The following is a 13,406-nucleotide window of genomic DNA, read 5'->3' as shown; positions in this document are numbered from 1 at the left end:
TTACAATTGTTTTTCTTCTGAAAAACATCGCTTAGCGTTCGAAGGCTGTCCAACGGCTAAGTCGTACACGCAAGATAAGGAAAAGTGCAGTTATTGCTTTAAACTTCCATGAATACATCCGAGGTGCACACATAATTTGACCTTATGATGTTGTGCCTTCAAGCCATATGGCACTGGTGCCAGAAACTGAGCTCCGATCTTTGATACTCTTTTTTTATTTTATTTTTTACCAAGCGGATAAGATTGCTGACAATGACAAAAAAGAAAGTGCTGGAAAGTGTCATATCACATTTACTCACTTCGGAAGCACGAATTTTGTTTTGCATAAGCGGAGCTGCAATTGGTGTAAATGCACGTGTAATAAAAAGACAAGCCCAGTGGATACAGATACAACAAACTACAAAAGAAAAAAATGAAAAGGATCAAAGGAAATATAAAGACAGGGAAAAAATGAGGGGAAAATGCACTCCCGTCAGTATGCACAGTTGAAAGCCAATGAATGCGTCATGATAACGCCGACGAAATGTTCGCATGTGCTTGAAATGACTGATAAGTTTGGCGCACAATGATCTGCGGTTGCTCTGTAAAACTATGTCGTTTGGTAAGGCGGTCCAGAGGGTTAATTTGCCGGGGAAGAAACTGTTCAAAGCTGTAAAATGCGGTCCTTGATACTGGCTATGGGGTGTCTGTAGCTAAGGCGGTTGAACGTTCTTATCTCTGATTTTAGCAGCGGTGTCTTGAAGCTGGGTGCTAAAAGAAGCTGTGCAGAAGACAAAGACGAGAGCTGATACCGCGTGACTCAAGTGCTTGAGTGACTAAATTTTGACTAAATCATTAATATTTAATCCCTCTCTTTATTATTATTCTTAAAATTTTAAAATCAAAACACTCATCCCTTTCCTGTTCATGACGAAAAATTCACCGGTGTTGCACTCCCACGTGCTTTTCATTTTTGTTAACTGCGTTCAGGTGAATAGCCACCCGATTCTTGGCCGATCCCCCAGTGTGGGTATGTGTCATCTTTTGACAGGCTAACAACAACAACAACAACAACAAGTGCTGGCCGGGAGATAACTCGTTTAAGCCAAGGAGTGCTTATTTCGTTTGAGTATTCTACAGTGATAAACCGGGATTCGAGATTTTGGATGGCATCGAATTCGGCGGTGAGGTACGTTTCAAAATATAGCCGGGGGGGGGGGGGGGGGGGGGGGGCATGGCACCGGTCAAAGCTCTACGTCCACCGCACTCTTGACGTTTCAGATACTGACGTGCTGGTGACCTGCTTGTAAGTACGTGGTTTTTCCAGAACCTGCCACCCTCAAAAGACTTCACCGCACCTGCCTGGAACTTTGGATCGACAGATGCTGCACATTCCACGCTATAGGAACGGCAGTCCCGGCAAGAATCACAGTATCCGTCTAGCAAGCACCACCGTGAATGACACCACAAGCCATAGGATGCGATGCTGCATTATTGAATGAGTGCAATCAGTCGGGCCTTTTCTGTGACACAATTACCAAGAAACGCACTTTTATGTTGCTGTTGGCACCATCAGCTTCCATTACAGGTTCCTCTCCATCTCTCTGGTTCTTATGCCATCTCGTTCCATCGACATTATATTACCTACCGACTCAGTGCAGCCAGGCGAAGTTATTTTTAATAAATCCTGCTTTTTTGGCCACATTTCAAAATGTTTACAGAGGGAAGTCCTCTGTGAGTCCCGCAGACGTCGCGATTCGGGCCATTCTTTTCCGAGAGAATTCCGCTTTTCCTGTTAATGTCCGCATTTGTTACACAAGAAAGGATCTTAGCCGTGCATTCATCGGACATCGTTGGCCGTATGGAGAAGTTTCGCGGACAACAGACATCAAGAGGACATTCGCAGGTCATTGGCTATAGGCCACTTACGTTGCCCAAGCAATTAATTGTCTATAGACTGAGTGCTCGAGTGGTATGGCTCGCTGTGTGTCGGAGATGCCTGCTACGTGCCTCTTAATTGAGGCCCGTCTTTGTGTGCTCAGCAAGCCGTTTTACTGTTTCTTGTCCCTATGTTGCGCTCGTTGATGCCATAAACACTGAGCTAAAAGCGCCGGCGAGCGATCTTGTAGTACGTCTCCTGCATTTGCGCCAGAAAAATGCTTTCGGGTTAGGGCGCTCAGCTACTGATCCGGAGTTCCCGGGTTCGAACGCGACCGCGGCGGCTGCGTTTTTATGGAGGCAAAACGCTAAAGGCGCCCGTGTGCTGTGCGATGTCAGTGTACGTTAAAGATCCCCAGGTGGTCAAAATTATTCCGGAGCCCTCCACTACGGCACCTCTCTCTTCCTCTCTTCTTTCACTCCCTGCTTTATCCCTTCCCTTACGGCGCGGTTCGGGTGTCCAACGATATATGAGACAGATACTGCACCATTTCCTTTCCCCAGAAACCAATTATTATTATTATCACACTCACAAAAAAGTCTCCAAGAGGCATAGCAGGCGCCTGTCACAACCACTGTTGACTGGCTTTGGCAGTATTGGAGGTGATGGCTCTTCCTCTTGAGTTCTGCCTCCTCCGCGTGAGACAGTTACTGCATCTTCTCTTTAATTACAACAATAATAATTCTTTTTTTTGCGGAAAGGAAATGGCGCAGTATCTGTCTCATATATCGTTGGACACCTGAACTGCGCAGTAAGGGAAGGGATAAAGGAGTGACTGAGAGAAGAAAGGAAGGAAGAGGTGCCGTAGTGGAGGGCTCCGGAATAATTTCGACCCGCTGGGGATCTTTAACGTGCACTGACATCGCACAGCACACGGGCGCCCTAGCGTTTTTTCTCCATAAAAACGCAACCGCCGAGGTCGGGTTCGAACCCGGGAACTCCGGATCAGTAGTCGAGGGCCCTAACCACTGAGCCACCGCGGCGGGTATCTTCTCTATCCCCAAAACCAAATTTCCAAAACATGAAGCAACAACAGTAGCCGCTTTTACACTTCCTACATTATTAGCCTCTGTAAGCCTTTGTTTTTCGTAAATGACTATCAACATGCATTGATTCAGAAAAGTAGTTTCTACAACCTTAGGAAATTTTTATCATTGGTTCGTTTGCGTTTTTCATTGTGACATCATTCCCGCCACATGTTCAGGTAAAGTGGTTAAACTTGCTTTATCGAACTCTTGAAATTAGTCATGAAGTTTCAACTAAAGACATTCTAAATCGAAACTCTGGGCCGTCATCCACAGCCATAGAGCCCCGTAGATGCCATTGCGAGAAAAGCACGCGACCCTATCGCCATCTGTTGGGAGTTGAGCAAACGAAAGCATTTGAAGGAAAATCAGTAGCTACAATGAATGGCGTGCGGCAAATAGAAAGCAGGGAAGCACGTGTCAATGAATTTATGAGCGGAAAGAACAGAAGCATATTATGTCATGTTGATGCAGCAGTGTGAGGTTTGAAAAAAAAATTTCAAAGTTTGCGCCTGCTGTGTAAATCGCGCATTTCAGCGAGACCACGTCCGGGTTCAAAAATGTGGCGTAACGGCCTCTCCTTATTTCTTTCTTTTCTCCATGCTTTTTCTTTTTTTACTTTTTCTTATTTGCTTGACTTCCAGTGTGATTCAGCCCTACGGACGTGCCGAAATAGCTCAGTTGGGAGAGCGTTAGACTGAAGATCTAAAGGTCCCTGGTTCGATCCCGGGTTTCGGCATAGCGTGTGGACGTTTTTTTTTTTTTTTCTGTCCGCACAGTCGAGACACATCCCAGACACATTATGTTCTCGCTGTAGAGTGCGCTGTCATGATGTAATACTGAGCTTTTGTACCGTAATTTTTTTTTCGTTTCTCGCTCTTTTTTTCAACAGAGCCTAGAATACTGAGTTCATTAAAGCTGCGAACTGGGCGAGTTGGTATTGATTCATATTTGAACAGCGCAATAAAACAACGGGACACAACGAAGAAAGGACACCACAAGCGCTGACTCGCAACTAGATTTTAATTCACGTCCAAGCATCTTAAATACTAAGAACGCCAAACACAAACAAGAGGGAAAAACCAAAAGAAAAACGATACAAAGCTGCTAATCATGCCCACAAAGGTGACAATCAGCACGAGCGCGATACTACACATCTTGGCCGGATAAAAACATCATCTCTTTATCAGTTAGTGTGACAGAAGGATCACTAATACAGCTATCAGGTTCCAAGCGGATGTGAAAAGCCTCCAAAATTTCCCGCGTTAGGCTGTCATTATGTTTTCCTAGGATGACGGTGTTAGACAACAGAGGGGTGCAAGTACCTTCTCTCCAGTGGCGGGCAAGGTTACAAGAAGACCCATTACCTCGGGACCTGTGGTGCTCACTAAGACGAGCGTTGATGCAACGTCCTGTCTGGCCAATATAACTCAACCCGCAAGTGCACGGAATCCTGTAGACAACCCCCACATTACAGGGCACAAAAGGGTTCTTATGGTTGGTCTGACAACCCCCAGTCTTTTTCTTCGCGGTTGTTGCCTTAGCCTTCTCTTCCACCTGCCTGCAAACACCTCTAAGTTTTTTAGGCGCTGAAAAGACCACATCAACATCGTATCTCGCCGCAACATTCTTCAAACCATGTCCCACACAAGGTACTTGCACCCCTCTGTTGTCTAACACCGTCATCCTAGGAAAACATAATGACAGCCTAACGCGGGAAATTTTGGAGGCTTTTCACATCCGCTTGGAACCTGATAGCTGTATTAGTGATCCTTCTGTCACACTAACTGATAAAGAGATGATGTTTTTATCCGGCCAAGATGTGTAGTCTCGCGCTCGTGCTGATTGTCACCTTTGTGGGCATGATTAGCAGCTTTGTATCGTTTTTCTTTTGGTTTTTCCCTCTTGTTTGTGTTTGGCGTTCTTAGTATTTAAGATGCTTGGACGTGAATTAAAATCTAGTTGCGAGTCAGCGCTTGTGGTGTCCTTTCTTCGTTGTGTCCCGTTGTTTTATTGCGCTGTTCAAATATGAATACTGAGTTCGCCGTGCGCCGGCAGAGAGCCGGGTCGATTCAGCGATCATTTCTCCGAGCGGCAGGAGATGGTGCTGCATGAAACAGGAGCGCAGTACGGCACTTGTTGACAAATAGTTGATGTGTTCAATATACTAATTGCAGCAACTTTGTTGCGGTTGGGCTTCGCGCTGAATGCTGTGAGTTGTGTCCTATTTGTACAGGATAACGGGCCGCTACACAAATTATATGTGCGGGTTTAAAGGGGTAAGGACACAAAAATTTTGAACACAAACAAACGGTGTGATTTCTCTTGTGGGCGGAAGGAGATGCCGTCTGTCAAGTTTCAGTGGCAGGCGTGAAATGGAACATAATTTATTATGAATGCTGTCTGAGGAACAACTCATTTCCACTGACACAGACGCTTCACCGCTGGCGACGACCGCGACCGCAACTGGTGGTACAAAATCACTTGCAATTAATTATATATTCACGCCGCACACCGGCGTTTTGAGCTGATTTTCATCATTACTATAGGCCCGTCGTAGGCCTCTTTCAGGCAAAAAAAAAAAAGGACAACCAAAAACTGCAGAACCAAATATTTATTCTAGGAGCTTACTTTTTATCCCGTTTTTAACGCCTCAATTTTTTCAGAATATTTTACCCCGAGTAATGAAAGCAGCCCCCAAATTTACAGCCATTTTCTTGGGAAAAAAAGTGCGTATTTTGTCCCAGTTAACACGGTATACTGGTATCCCTCATCAGTTCGGGAAAGTGTTCATTTTATAATTTGAACGCCGCTGTTGTACAGTTTTGCGCTTAATTTATTCATGTACTGGTCGTACGTCGCCACAGAAAGAGATTTCTTGAGGGCAGCCCATCCGAAATCAATCACGCTTCTTAAAAAACGCGCTTGTAGACGATGCGAACGCCATCACTCGTCACGTGACATAACTCGGCAAGAAAAGTGCTGCCAACAATATGCATATATTTGCGCAAATTTAGCAAAAATAGAGCTGTTATTTATCGTATGCAATTCTACAATCAACATGATTTTGCGAGTCCGGAATCTTTACCGTCGAGTAGTAAAAAGAGTTAGTACGCTCAGTAACATATAACAAAGGACGCCACCACCAGACCGCAACAAAAAACAAACGCCCGAGGCGCCGTCTCGTGTCTTATTTCCGTGTCTGGATGAGTAGTTTTCTCTTGCCAGCCTATTTTGTGCTGTTCTACAGTGAACACTATTTCCTCATTTTTTATGTTAACAACATAATTTTGCTTGTCTTACGTAGCACTACATTTGGTGAAAAATGAAAGGTGCGCAAATTGCGTGCATAAGTTATTATTTTTACTCCTCGTTAACAGGCGGCGCTACTCTCTAATTTTTAAACTTATTTCCACACATTTTGTGCACTTGTGACTGCCTTGAGAGCTTCACTAAAGTCTTTTAAGGTATACGTTGGCGCCACCGAGTCTGTGGCTCGTCTCTTTAGCGGTGGTGTCAAGGAAAGCTGGCGGAGATATTTGCTTGGTAGCCACGTGTTTTTAAGATTTATAATGGCGTTTATCGGTACCGACTACACCAAACAGCCGCCGTTAGGGATTCCATGTGCGGAAAGCATGCGGGTCCAAGTGGCTCAGATGCTGAAAGGCATCGACAGGCAAGTGGGGATTGTCGGCTGGGGCGATCGGGCAGCTGCTACCGGTGTGGCCAGTGTGTGCAATGTGGGGAAACAATTTGCAGGTATAACCCCGAGAATCTAGTCCGGTTGGAGCAGTACGTCAAAGTTCAAGCCAACGAAAATGTCTACGATCTGGAGGCCAACCTCGCGGTTCTCAAACTGTGAGTCCGCGACATGCTGCTACTGCTACTACTGTTGCGATTCTCGGCTCGTTGACGGCTTGTCGCGTGCCATCTTTCGCAGTTACCAGTTCAACCCGGCCAACTTCAACAACAACGTGGTCGTTGCGATCCTTCTCAAGGCACTTACCAACCTGCCGCACACAGACTTCGTGCTCTGCAAGTGTCTAATCGACCAGGAAAAGGTTAGAAGACGGCGGTTCTGTATCGCTGCTTTTACGAAGTTACGTGATATGTCTTACAGAATACGGTAAAGAGTTTTCTTGTAGACGTGGCTTTCTAATGCCTTCAGACTTGAGTAAGTGCGCCATCGCGGCAGTATGTTTATATGTTCAGATGTTCAAGTGATAGGAATGCGTCGAGCGAAGTTAATACGCAACCAACTAACCAGTAAATGAAAAGCGACATTGTTCATCTGGTTGCCTTGCAACAGAGCTGATTCCTCATTCAAAAGGGGTCATTAGGAATTTTGCAAAGCACTGTTGGAATCGATTGGAGACCAACTGATTCCATTTGGTTATCAGTTGGTTTCACATGTGGTCTTAGAATTTCGAACAGATTATTTTTTACTTGGCAATGTCTTTTTGCTCAGGCCGTCCGTTTTGGGCCCCAGCCATCTGTGTTTTATATGTCACCTAATAAGCGGCGCATTCAATAGCTGTGTGGAATGTAAACTATGGTATAATATTAGTGCCTATTGCCTCCCTCTTGTGTAGTTTGCATACGCTGTCTGACGTGAAAGAATACTGTGCAAAATAGATTAGCCATGCACGTGGGACAAGGCATTACATGGTTGCCTCTTAACCTTTGTTTTGACCTACTTTTCAGAAATATAGTCTATGAAGCTTAAAAGTCTGAATTTTTCATAATCTTTTATTTCCGCAAAGTTGTCTCTGCATTTCCCCTTGAACCTGACAATGTGTGCCTTCAAAAATCGAGATGTTTTCTGAAGTCCTCCAATTTTCACACAGGCATTATGGCAAGCTCGTGAATTGAGATTTAAACATCCGAAGTGATGGAGGCAGGAGTATCGCAACAGTGGGCTAATAGTTTGAGCATCCACGGTGTGCGGTGTTTGATCCCCAGTGTCGTCGTGTACCCACCGGTGACACAATGGGTACAAGCTTTCCCCTGGCCTGGTTCTCGGTTTGTCCAGGGAGAAACACTTGGGAAATGGGTCTTTGGCCCCACCTTGAGTAGCCGAAAACACTTTGTGCCATGGCGCTCTGTAGCCGAAGCTGCCCTTGCATCATGAAATTCACCATCATTGATGGTAGCAGGAGTTCTGCAGAGCTCATTCTGTGTTATGGCCTCTGTGAACAATTATGCTTAGCTCCATTTATACATGAAGAAAGATGCTCTGCTCTTTTGGGCTGCATGATCTTTCTGGGTATTGAGTATTGTGCTTATCACTGTCAGCGAAAGAGCACGGATATTTGGAAGGTGGATGTGTGTAGTAAAGGAGTGCATGTTGCTGGGCGAGTCGGTCGTACATCGTTGAGTAAAGGTACTGCGCAAAATAATACAAACATGGACCCGTACTGCGCCCGTCCTTGTGCCCTTCTCGTCTATGTTTGTATTATTTTGCGCAGTACCTTTACTCAACGGTGTGTAGTAAATTTTTGTGACTGTGTTTTTGCATTTCCAGTGTTACCTGAGAAGTGTTATGCCCTGCAATGTAGTGATAAATGTAGCCACATTCAATAATCTCACCACTGTCATCACTGTTTTCCTTTTATTTCCATTTTGTCAGCTTGTTGACAGTGACATTAAGCTTGCACTACATCTGCACTACCTGCTGGAAATGTGCGACTTCCCAAGGTTCTGGGTAAGTGAGCTTGGCTTCTGGGCCAGCAAAAAGCATCTCACTTGGCTAAATCAGCTGGAAGCAGTGTGAGCAAAGCAGGATTGTGACATGTACAGTCATGCTTCGTTAATGTGGACTTTTTCATAGCCATTCATGCATGCAGTTCTAAAAATGGTTACGTGCATTTACTGGCCAACTTTGCACTGTAAAGCATGACACCACAAAATAAAGGGGCCATCATTCAGTCATTTGCACTTTTTCACTGCGTTTCTATGATGCCCTGCACTCAAAATGCAGAAAGTGAAAAATCGGTTCGGCCCAGTAGAGATCTTGTTCTTGTCGCGTCCATATTAACGATACAAAAATGCATGGACCCCATTGGGCTCTGTGCATTTTCCCCTTGTCCATTGTCCGGACAGCAAGTTTCCATATTTAACAAGGCTTGAATACATAGAAAAAGTTTGGTCCCCAAGCAAATTGTCCACCTAGGTGTTGGTATTAGTAGGGAATGTATGAACGAGGTGCGACAGTAATTAAATTTGATTTATATGGGTCTGCATGTCAAACATCATTTGCTGCAATGGTGGTTGAAGAACCTCAGAGTCAGTCCTCTTATTACCATCTGTTTGGTGCGCATGTTTCGTGGCATGATCACCATGTATTGGCAATTTTTTCTATCTGAAGTTGTGCATGAAATATTAGCTAGCACTGGAATGCAGTAATTGCCTGGCCCTTCTGTTTAGTGTTTTTGTAACAATAGCCATTTTAGAGTTTTGTTGTGTTCTTTTGCAGGAAGCAGTTAAGGGCAAATTGCTGCTTCAGTCCATCAATGGATTCAACGACTCCATCAGAAAATGTAAGTTCCAACTGCATTCACATCCTGTGTAGTGCTGGGTATGTTCCTCTTGAGCTTTTCTCCCTTTCTTGTCTCCCCCTTGATTTAACTAATTGCTTTGTACACTGGCAGCGATAACAACACTGATAAACTGATGACAGTCAGTTTGTATCTTCAATCCTGAGTTGATAATTTTTATGGGTGGACATTTTCATGTTTCGGTCAGCTGCCACTGCCTTCACAAGGCACTTTGATGGGGCTGAAAACTCTTGAGGAGCATGCTGTTGTGTCTTGGGCAAAGTACGATTCGCTGCCATTGTAGGTGGCTGCTTTGGCTGCATTCAATTGTGTGTTGCTACCGCCACAGTTGACAATGGTAGCACCTGGTGCTTTTTTTTCCACTCATAGGCCACGATATTGCAGTGCTTGTAGTCATCATTTCTTCATGAGGCTAAGTTTCGTTATCAGTGTGAACGCTTTCCTTTAGATCAAACGGGTAGGGAGGTTTAGACTAGGGGACCCCAAGTCTTGCGGCCCTTAATCCTCTTGGGGCATAGTAATACTCATGCACTGAACCCTATAGGCACCCCTTGCATCTTGGGTTTACATTAGATGCGTTATAAAGCATTTTGTTTTACAAAATAATCATCAACATGGTCAGTGGTGTGTTTACTTTCATATTGCTTTGGGAAACGTTAGTACAGTATGGCTACTGCACTGCTGCTTTAAAATAGGTGCGTACATGTCTGTTTCGTTTCTACCTCTGCAGTTGTCTGTTATGTGGTGAACATGACATACCAGCACATTGACAAGGCCCTGCTCTCGGACTTCCTCGATGTGAGCGGTGAGTGTCACTGGTGGTGTATTGCGACCTGCATGATGTCTAATGGCTCCGTACGCCCCTCCCCGCAGGTGCTGAGCTCCAAATGTGGATCCAGCGCAATGGCTGGCAGGACCTGGGGAATGGTTCAGTCTTCGTGGCCAATCAGGAGGAGATTGTAAAGACCAAGAACATCACCGAGAAGATTGACTTCGAAAGTAAGTGTGCTATGTGGCTATGCATTTAGAATTTCGTAATGCATTTTTGGTGTTATCTGGTCAGTGATTTTGATGGCAACCTAAACACATTGAGGCAAGGTCTTGTTGCATGAAGGGTTAGCAAATCACTCATATAAGGCTTACATACAAACTCCGTACATGAGAAACGCTTTTAAGAAGAGAAAAATTATAATTAACAAACACTTCAATGTAGCCACATGGTTTTAGTGAAATGCTATACAGGGACGGTGGCCTTGCAGTGCTCTTTGCTAATCATTATGGCACAGAGCAACTGCCCTGGTTTCCCAGCAGTCATCCATTCACGACGTGGGCGGTCTCCAGAATGAATGAGAACGCATGAGCATGTGGCTCATGTACCAGTCCATGTGAGGCATCTCCATTTAAATGAGAATGCTGTGAATTCATGAAGGCCAAAACAAATGACTTCTCAACACATCTGCTTTTGCGTGCATGTGATTTGAGATGGCTGACAAACACGTGCTGCCTGTTCCAGGGCCCATGCGGTGTCCTGTTTTTCCTTTCATACAGATCCCCACTGAAAGTAAAAAAAACTTCTGTTTATCTGCACGCAGGTGTTGAAGCTATCATGGCTAGTTGTCGCTGACCGCTGGTCCTCATAGTGACCATTTGGCATGTCCATGGACTCCAGCCAGTGGGAGCACAGAGTCTGCTTGTCCTGTAATGTAGCAGCACTTAAGACTTCAGAACCATGTTGTTTTTTTCTTTTACAATGATGTGAATTTCATCTGTCTGAGGTGTGCGAAATACATGCGTGCATTGCACGCCAAAAGTTTGATTCCACCATGTTTGATTGTATGTGGCCAAATCTCATTGCTTGCTAAGCTAAGCATCAAACCTTGCTCAGACAATGAGCAAGAGGTGCTAGTCAGTGTTCTGGTCCCTTTTGACCTCAGATAATTATGATTGATATGAAAACAGACATGGCGTTGCCAGGATACCAGGCTCCCATATTAGTCTTGTCTCAATTGTAGTATTGTCACTTCAGGCTTGTGTCTGCCTTGTTGCTTATTTTTTGCTGTTCAGAGGCAGCCAGCCATGCTGCGGAAGAATATTCTAGTTAGCATGCAGCTGATATTGCAGTGCATCTGTGTTTGCTACTTCACAGGGTGAACAGATATTTTTTAAGCCTCTTCCAGCACCTAACTATTAGTTTTCGAGTGGTACCAAGGTGCTGAAAGCGGTAAGGGAATACGTCTAGTTAGGGCAGGTAGTGACCGCAGATCTGGGTCACGAGACTGAAATACAGTGCAATCTCGGTGATACGAACCCGGTTGACACGAATTTCGCAATGATACGAATTCACGAAATTCCTCGGCCAGAGTGCATTGTGTATGATGTGCGGAATTTAGGATATTCCGAACTCTCCCTCGCCTCTACGGGTGATACGAACGCGCAAGCCGCGACCGCACATCGCCAACGTCGCGATCGCTAATCGCGCGGTACAAACCACACGCAGTGAGCGGCGGTGCGCGGCACACAGATTGCCAAAATCGTGATCGCTAATCGCGCGGTACACACCGTGCGCAGTGAGTGGCGCGCACATCGCCTAAATCGCGATTGCTAATCGCGTGCAGTGAGCAGCGGTGCACGGCCCGCACATCCCCAAAGCCGTGATCACCAATCACGCGGTACGCATCACGAGTAGTGAGCTGTGGCCACACAGCAGTGAATAAATCTTGTCGGCCGTAAACAGATCCGTGTGAATGCATTTTTCATTGATCTGCATACAAATTTTGTTTGTTTGGATGATACAAAATTTCGACTGATAAGAATTTTTTCGCGACCCCGTGAGATTCGTATCACCGCGATTCTACTGTAACTAGAAGAAAGATGCGATATAGCGCATTTGGTAGGTACTCTCAGATCATGCATGGTAGTTTACCAATATCCGTCAAGAGAAAAGTATATAACAGCTGTATCTTACCGGTACTCACCTATGGGGGCTAAGAAAAAGAGTTCAACTTAAATTGAGGATAACGCAGTGAGCTATGGAAAGGACAATGATAGGTGTAACGTAGAGGGACAGGAAGAAAGCAGAGTGGGTCAGAGAACAAACGTGGGTTAATGACATCTTAGTCAAAATCAAGAAAAAGAAATGGGCTTGGACAGGGCATGTAATGTGAAAACTAGATAACCAATTGTCATTAAGGTTAACAGGCTGGATACCAAGAGAAGGCAGGTGTAGCAGGGGGCCACAGAAAGTTAGGTGGGTGGATGGGATTAAGAAGTTTGTGGGGATAAACTGACCGCAGCTGGCACAGGAATTGGAGAGATATGGGAAAGGCCGTTGTCCTGTAGCGGGCATAGTCAGGCTGATGATGATGAGGATTTTTCTAAGCTCACTGGGTCGCTGCGGCTGTGATGTCTCATCGTTGCTACAGCACTTTAAGAGTCTGATGTGCTGTTTGGAATGATGCCACTGTAAGAAGCACGGCACAGCGCACCCTTTCTTATTTTATATTCGCTCATTGTGATTTGCTGTTTATGTGGACAAGGTTTTTGCAATCCCCTGTTGGCACTACTGTAAAACAAGGAGAGAGACAGAACCAGCTGTCTGTCCTTTGCCACCTTTGGAAGCCAACTAGCTAGAGTCCGTGTGCATTGGCACTAGCTGGAGACAAGGTGGCACTCCGTCTTCCCGTCTTCCTCCCTCACCCTCAAGATGCTAGTCATTGACTAGTGTAGAACATCTTCCTAGGGAATGTTGCTGGCATCCTTGGTCGCGTGCCTGTCCTGATTATATGTCCACTAGAGTCAATAATAGATGAGATCTCGCATAAAGATCTCACATAAAGAAAGAGAAATAAAAAATATGTGTATGTATGTGCATGTGGAAACGGCCTGGCTGCAGCATGACTCGGTAGC

General features: G+C 45.2%; 1 protein-coding gene and 1 non-coding gene across 2 annotated transcripts; both read left to right on the top strand.

The window, feature by feature from the left end:
- The first annotated feature begins 3,609 nt into the window (after window positions 1-3,609).
- On the top strand, window positions 3,610-3,682 carry TRNAF-GAA (transfer RNA phenylalanine (anticodon GAA)). The gene has a single exon. It is a non-coding gene; the product is annotated as a tRNA-Phe (tRNA).
- A 2,711-nt stretch (window positions 3,683-6,393) lies between these two features.
- eIF3k (eukaryotic translation initiation factor 3 subunit k) lies at window positions 6,394-11,316 on the top strand. Its single transcript, XM_077666295.1, has 8 exons — window positions 6,394-6,619; window positions 6,703-6,801; window positions 6,884-7,004; window positions 8,573-8,647; window positions 9,419-9,482; window positions 10,231-10,305; window positions 10,374-10,499; window positions 11,093-11,316. Exons 1-8 carry the CDS (start codon window positions 6,516-6,518, stop codon window positions 11,122-11,124), a joined length of 696 nt encoding a protein of 231 aa, XP_077522421.1. The 5' UTR covers window positions 6,394-6,515; the 3' UTR covers window positions 11,125-11,316.
- The last annotated feature ends 2,090 nt before the right edge of the window (window positions 11,317-13,406 follow it).

The sequence above is a fragment of the Amblyomma americanum genome, chromosome 5 (genome assembly GCF_052857255.1).
Source record: "Amblyomma americanum isolate KBUSLIRL-KWMA chromosome 5, ASM5285725v1, whole genome shotgun sequence".
Classification (NCBI taxonomy): Eukaryota; Metazoa; Arthropoda; class Arachnida; order Ixodida; family Ixodidae; genus Amblyomma; species Amblyomma americanum.
The sequence above is the reverse complement of the archived record's forward strand: the minus strand, read 5'-3'. Positions and strand labels throughout refer to the sequence as shown.

Excerpts from the sequence above, each read along its gene's own strand:
- eIF3k (XM_077666295.1), top strand. The coding sequence starts at position 6,516 with ATGGCGTTTATCGGTACCGACTACACCAAACAGCCGCCGTTAGGGATT. Across the intron at positions 8,648-9,418 it reads GCGACTTCCCAAGGTTCTGG|GAAGCAGTTAAGGGCAAATT; the intron begins GTAAGTGAGCTT and ends GTTCTTTTGCAG. Across the intron at positions 10,306-10,373 it reads GGACTTCCTCGATGTGAGCG|GTGCTGAGCTCCAAATGTGG; the intron begins GTGAGTGTCACT and ends CCCTCCCCGCAG.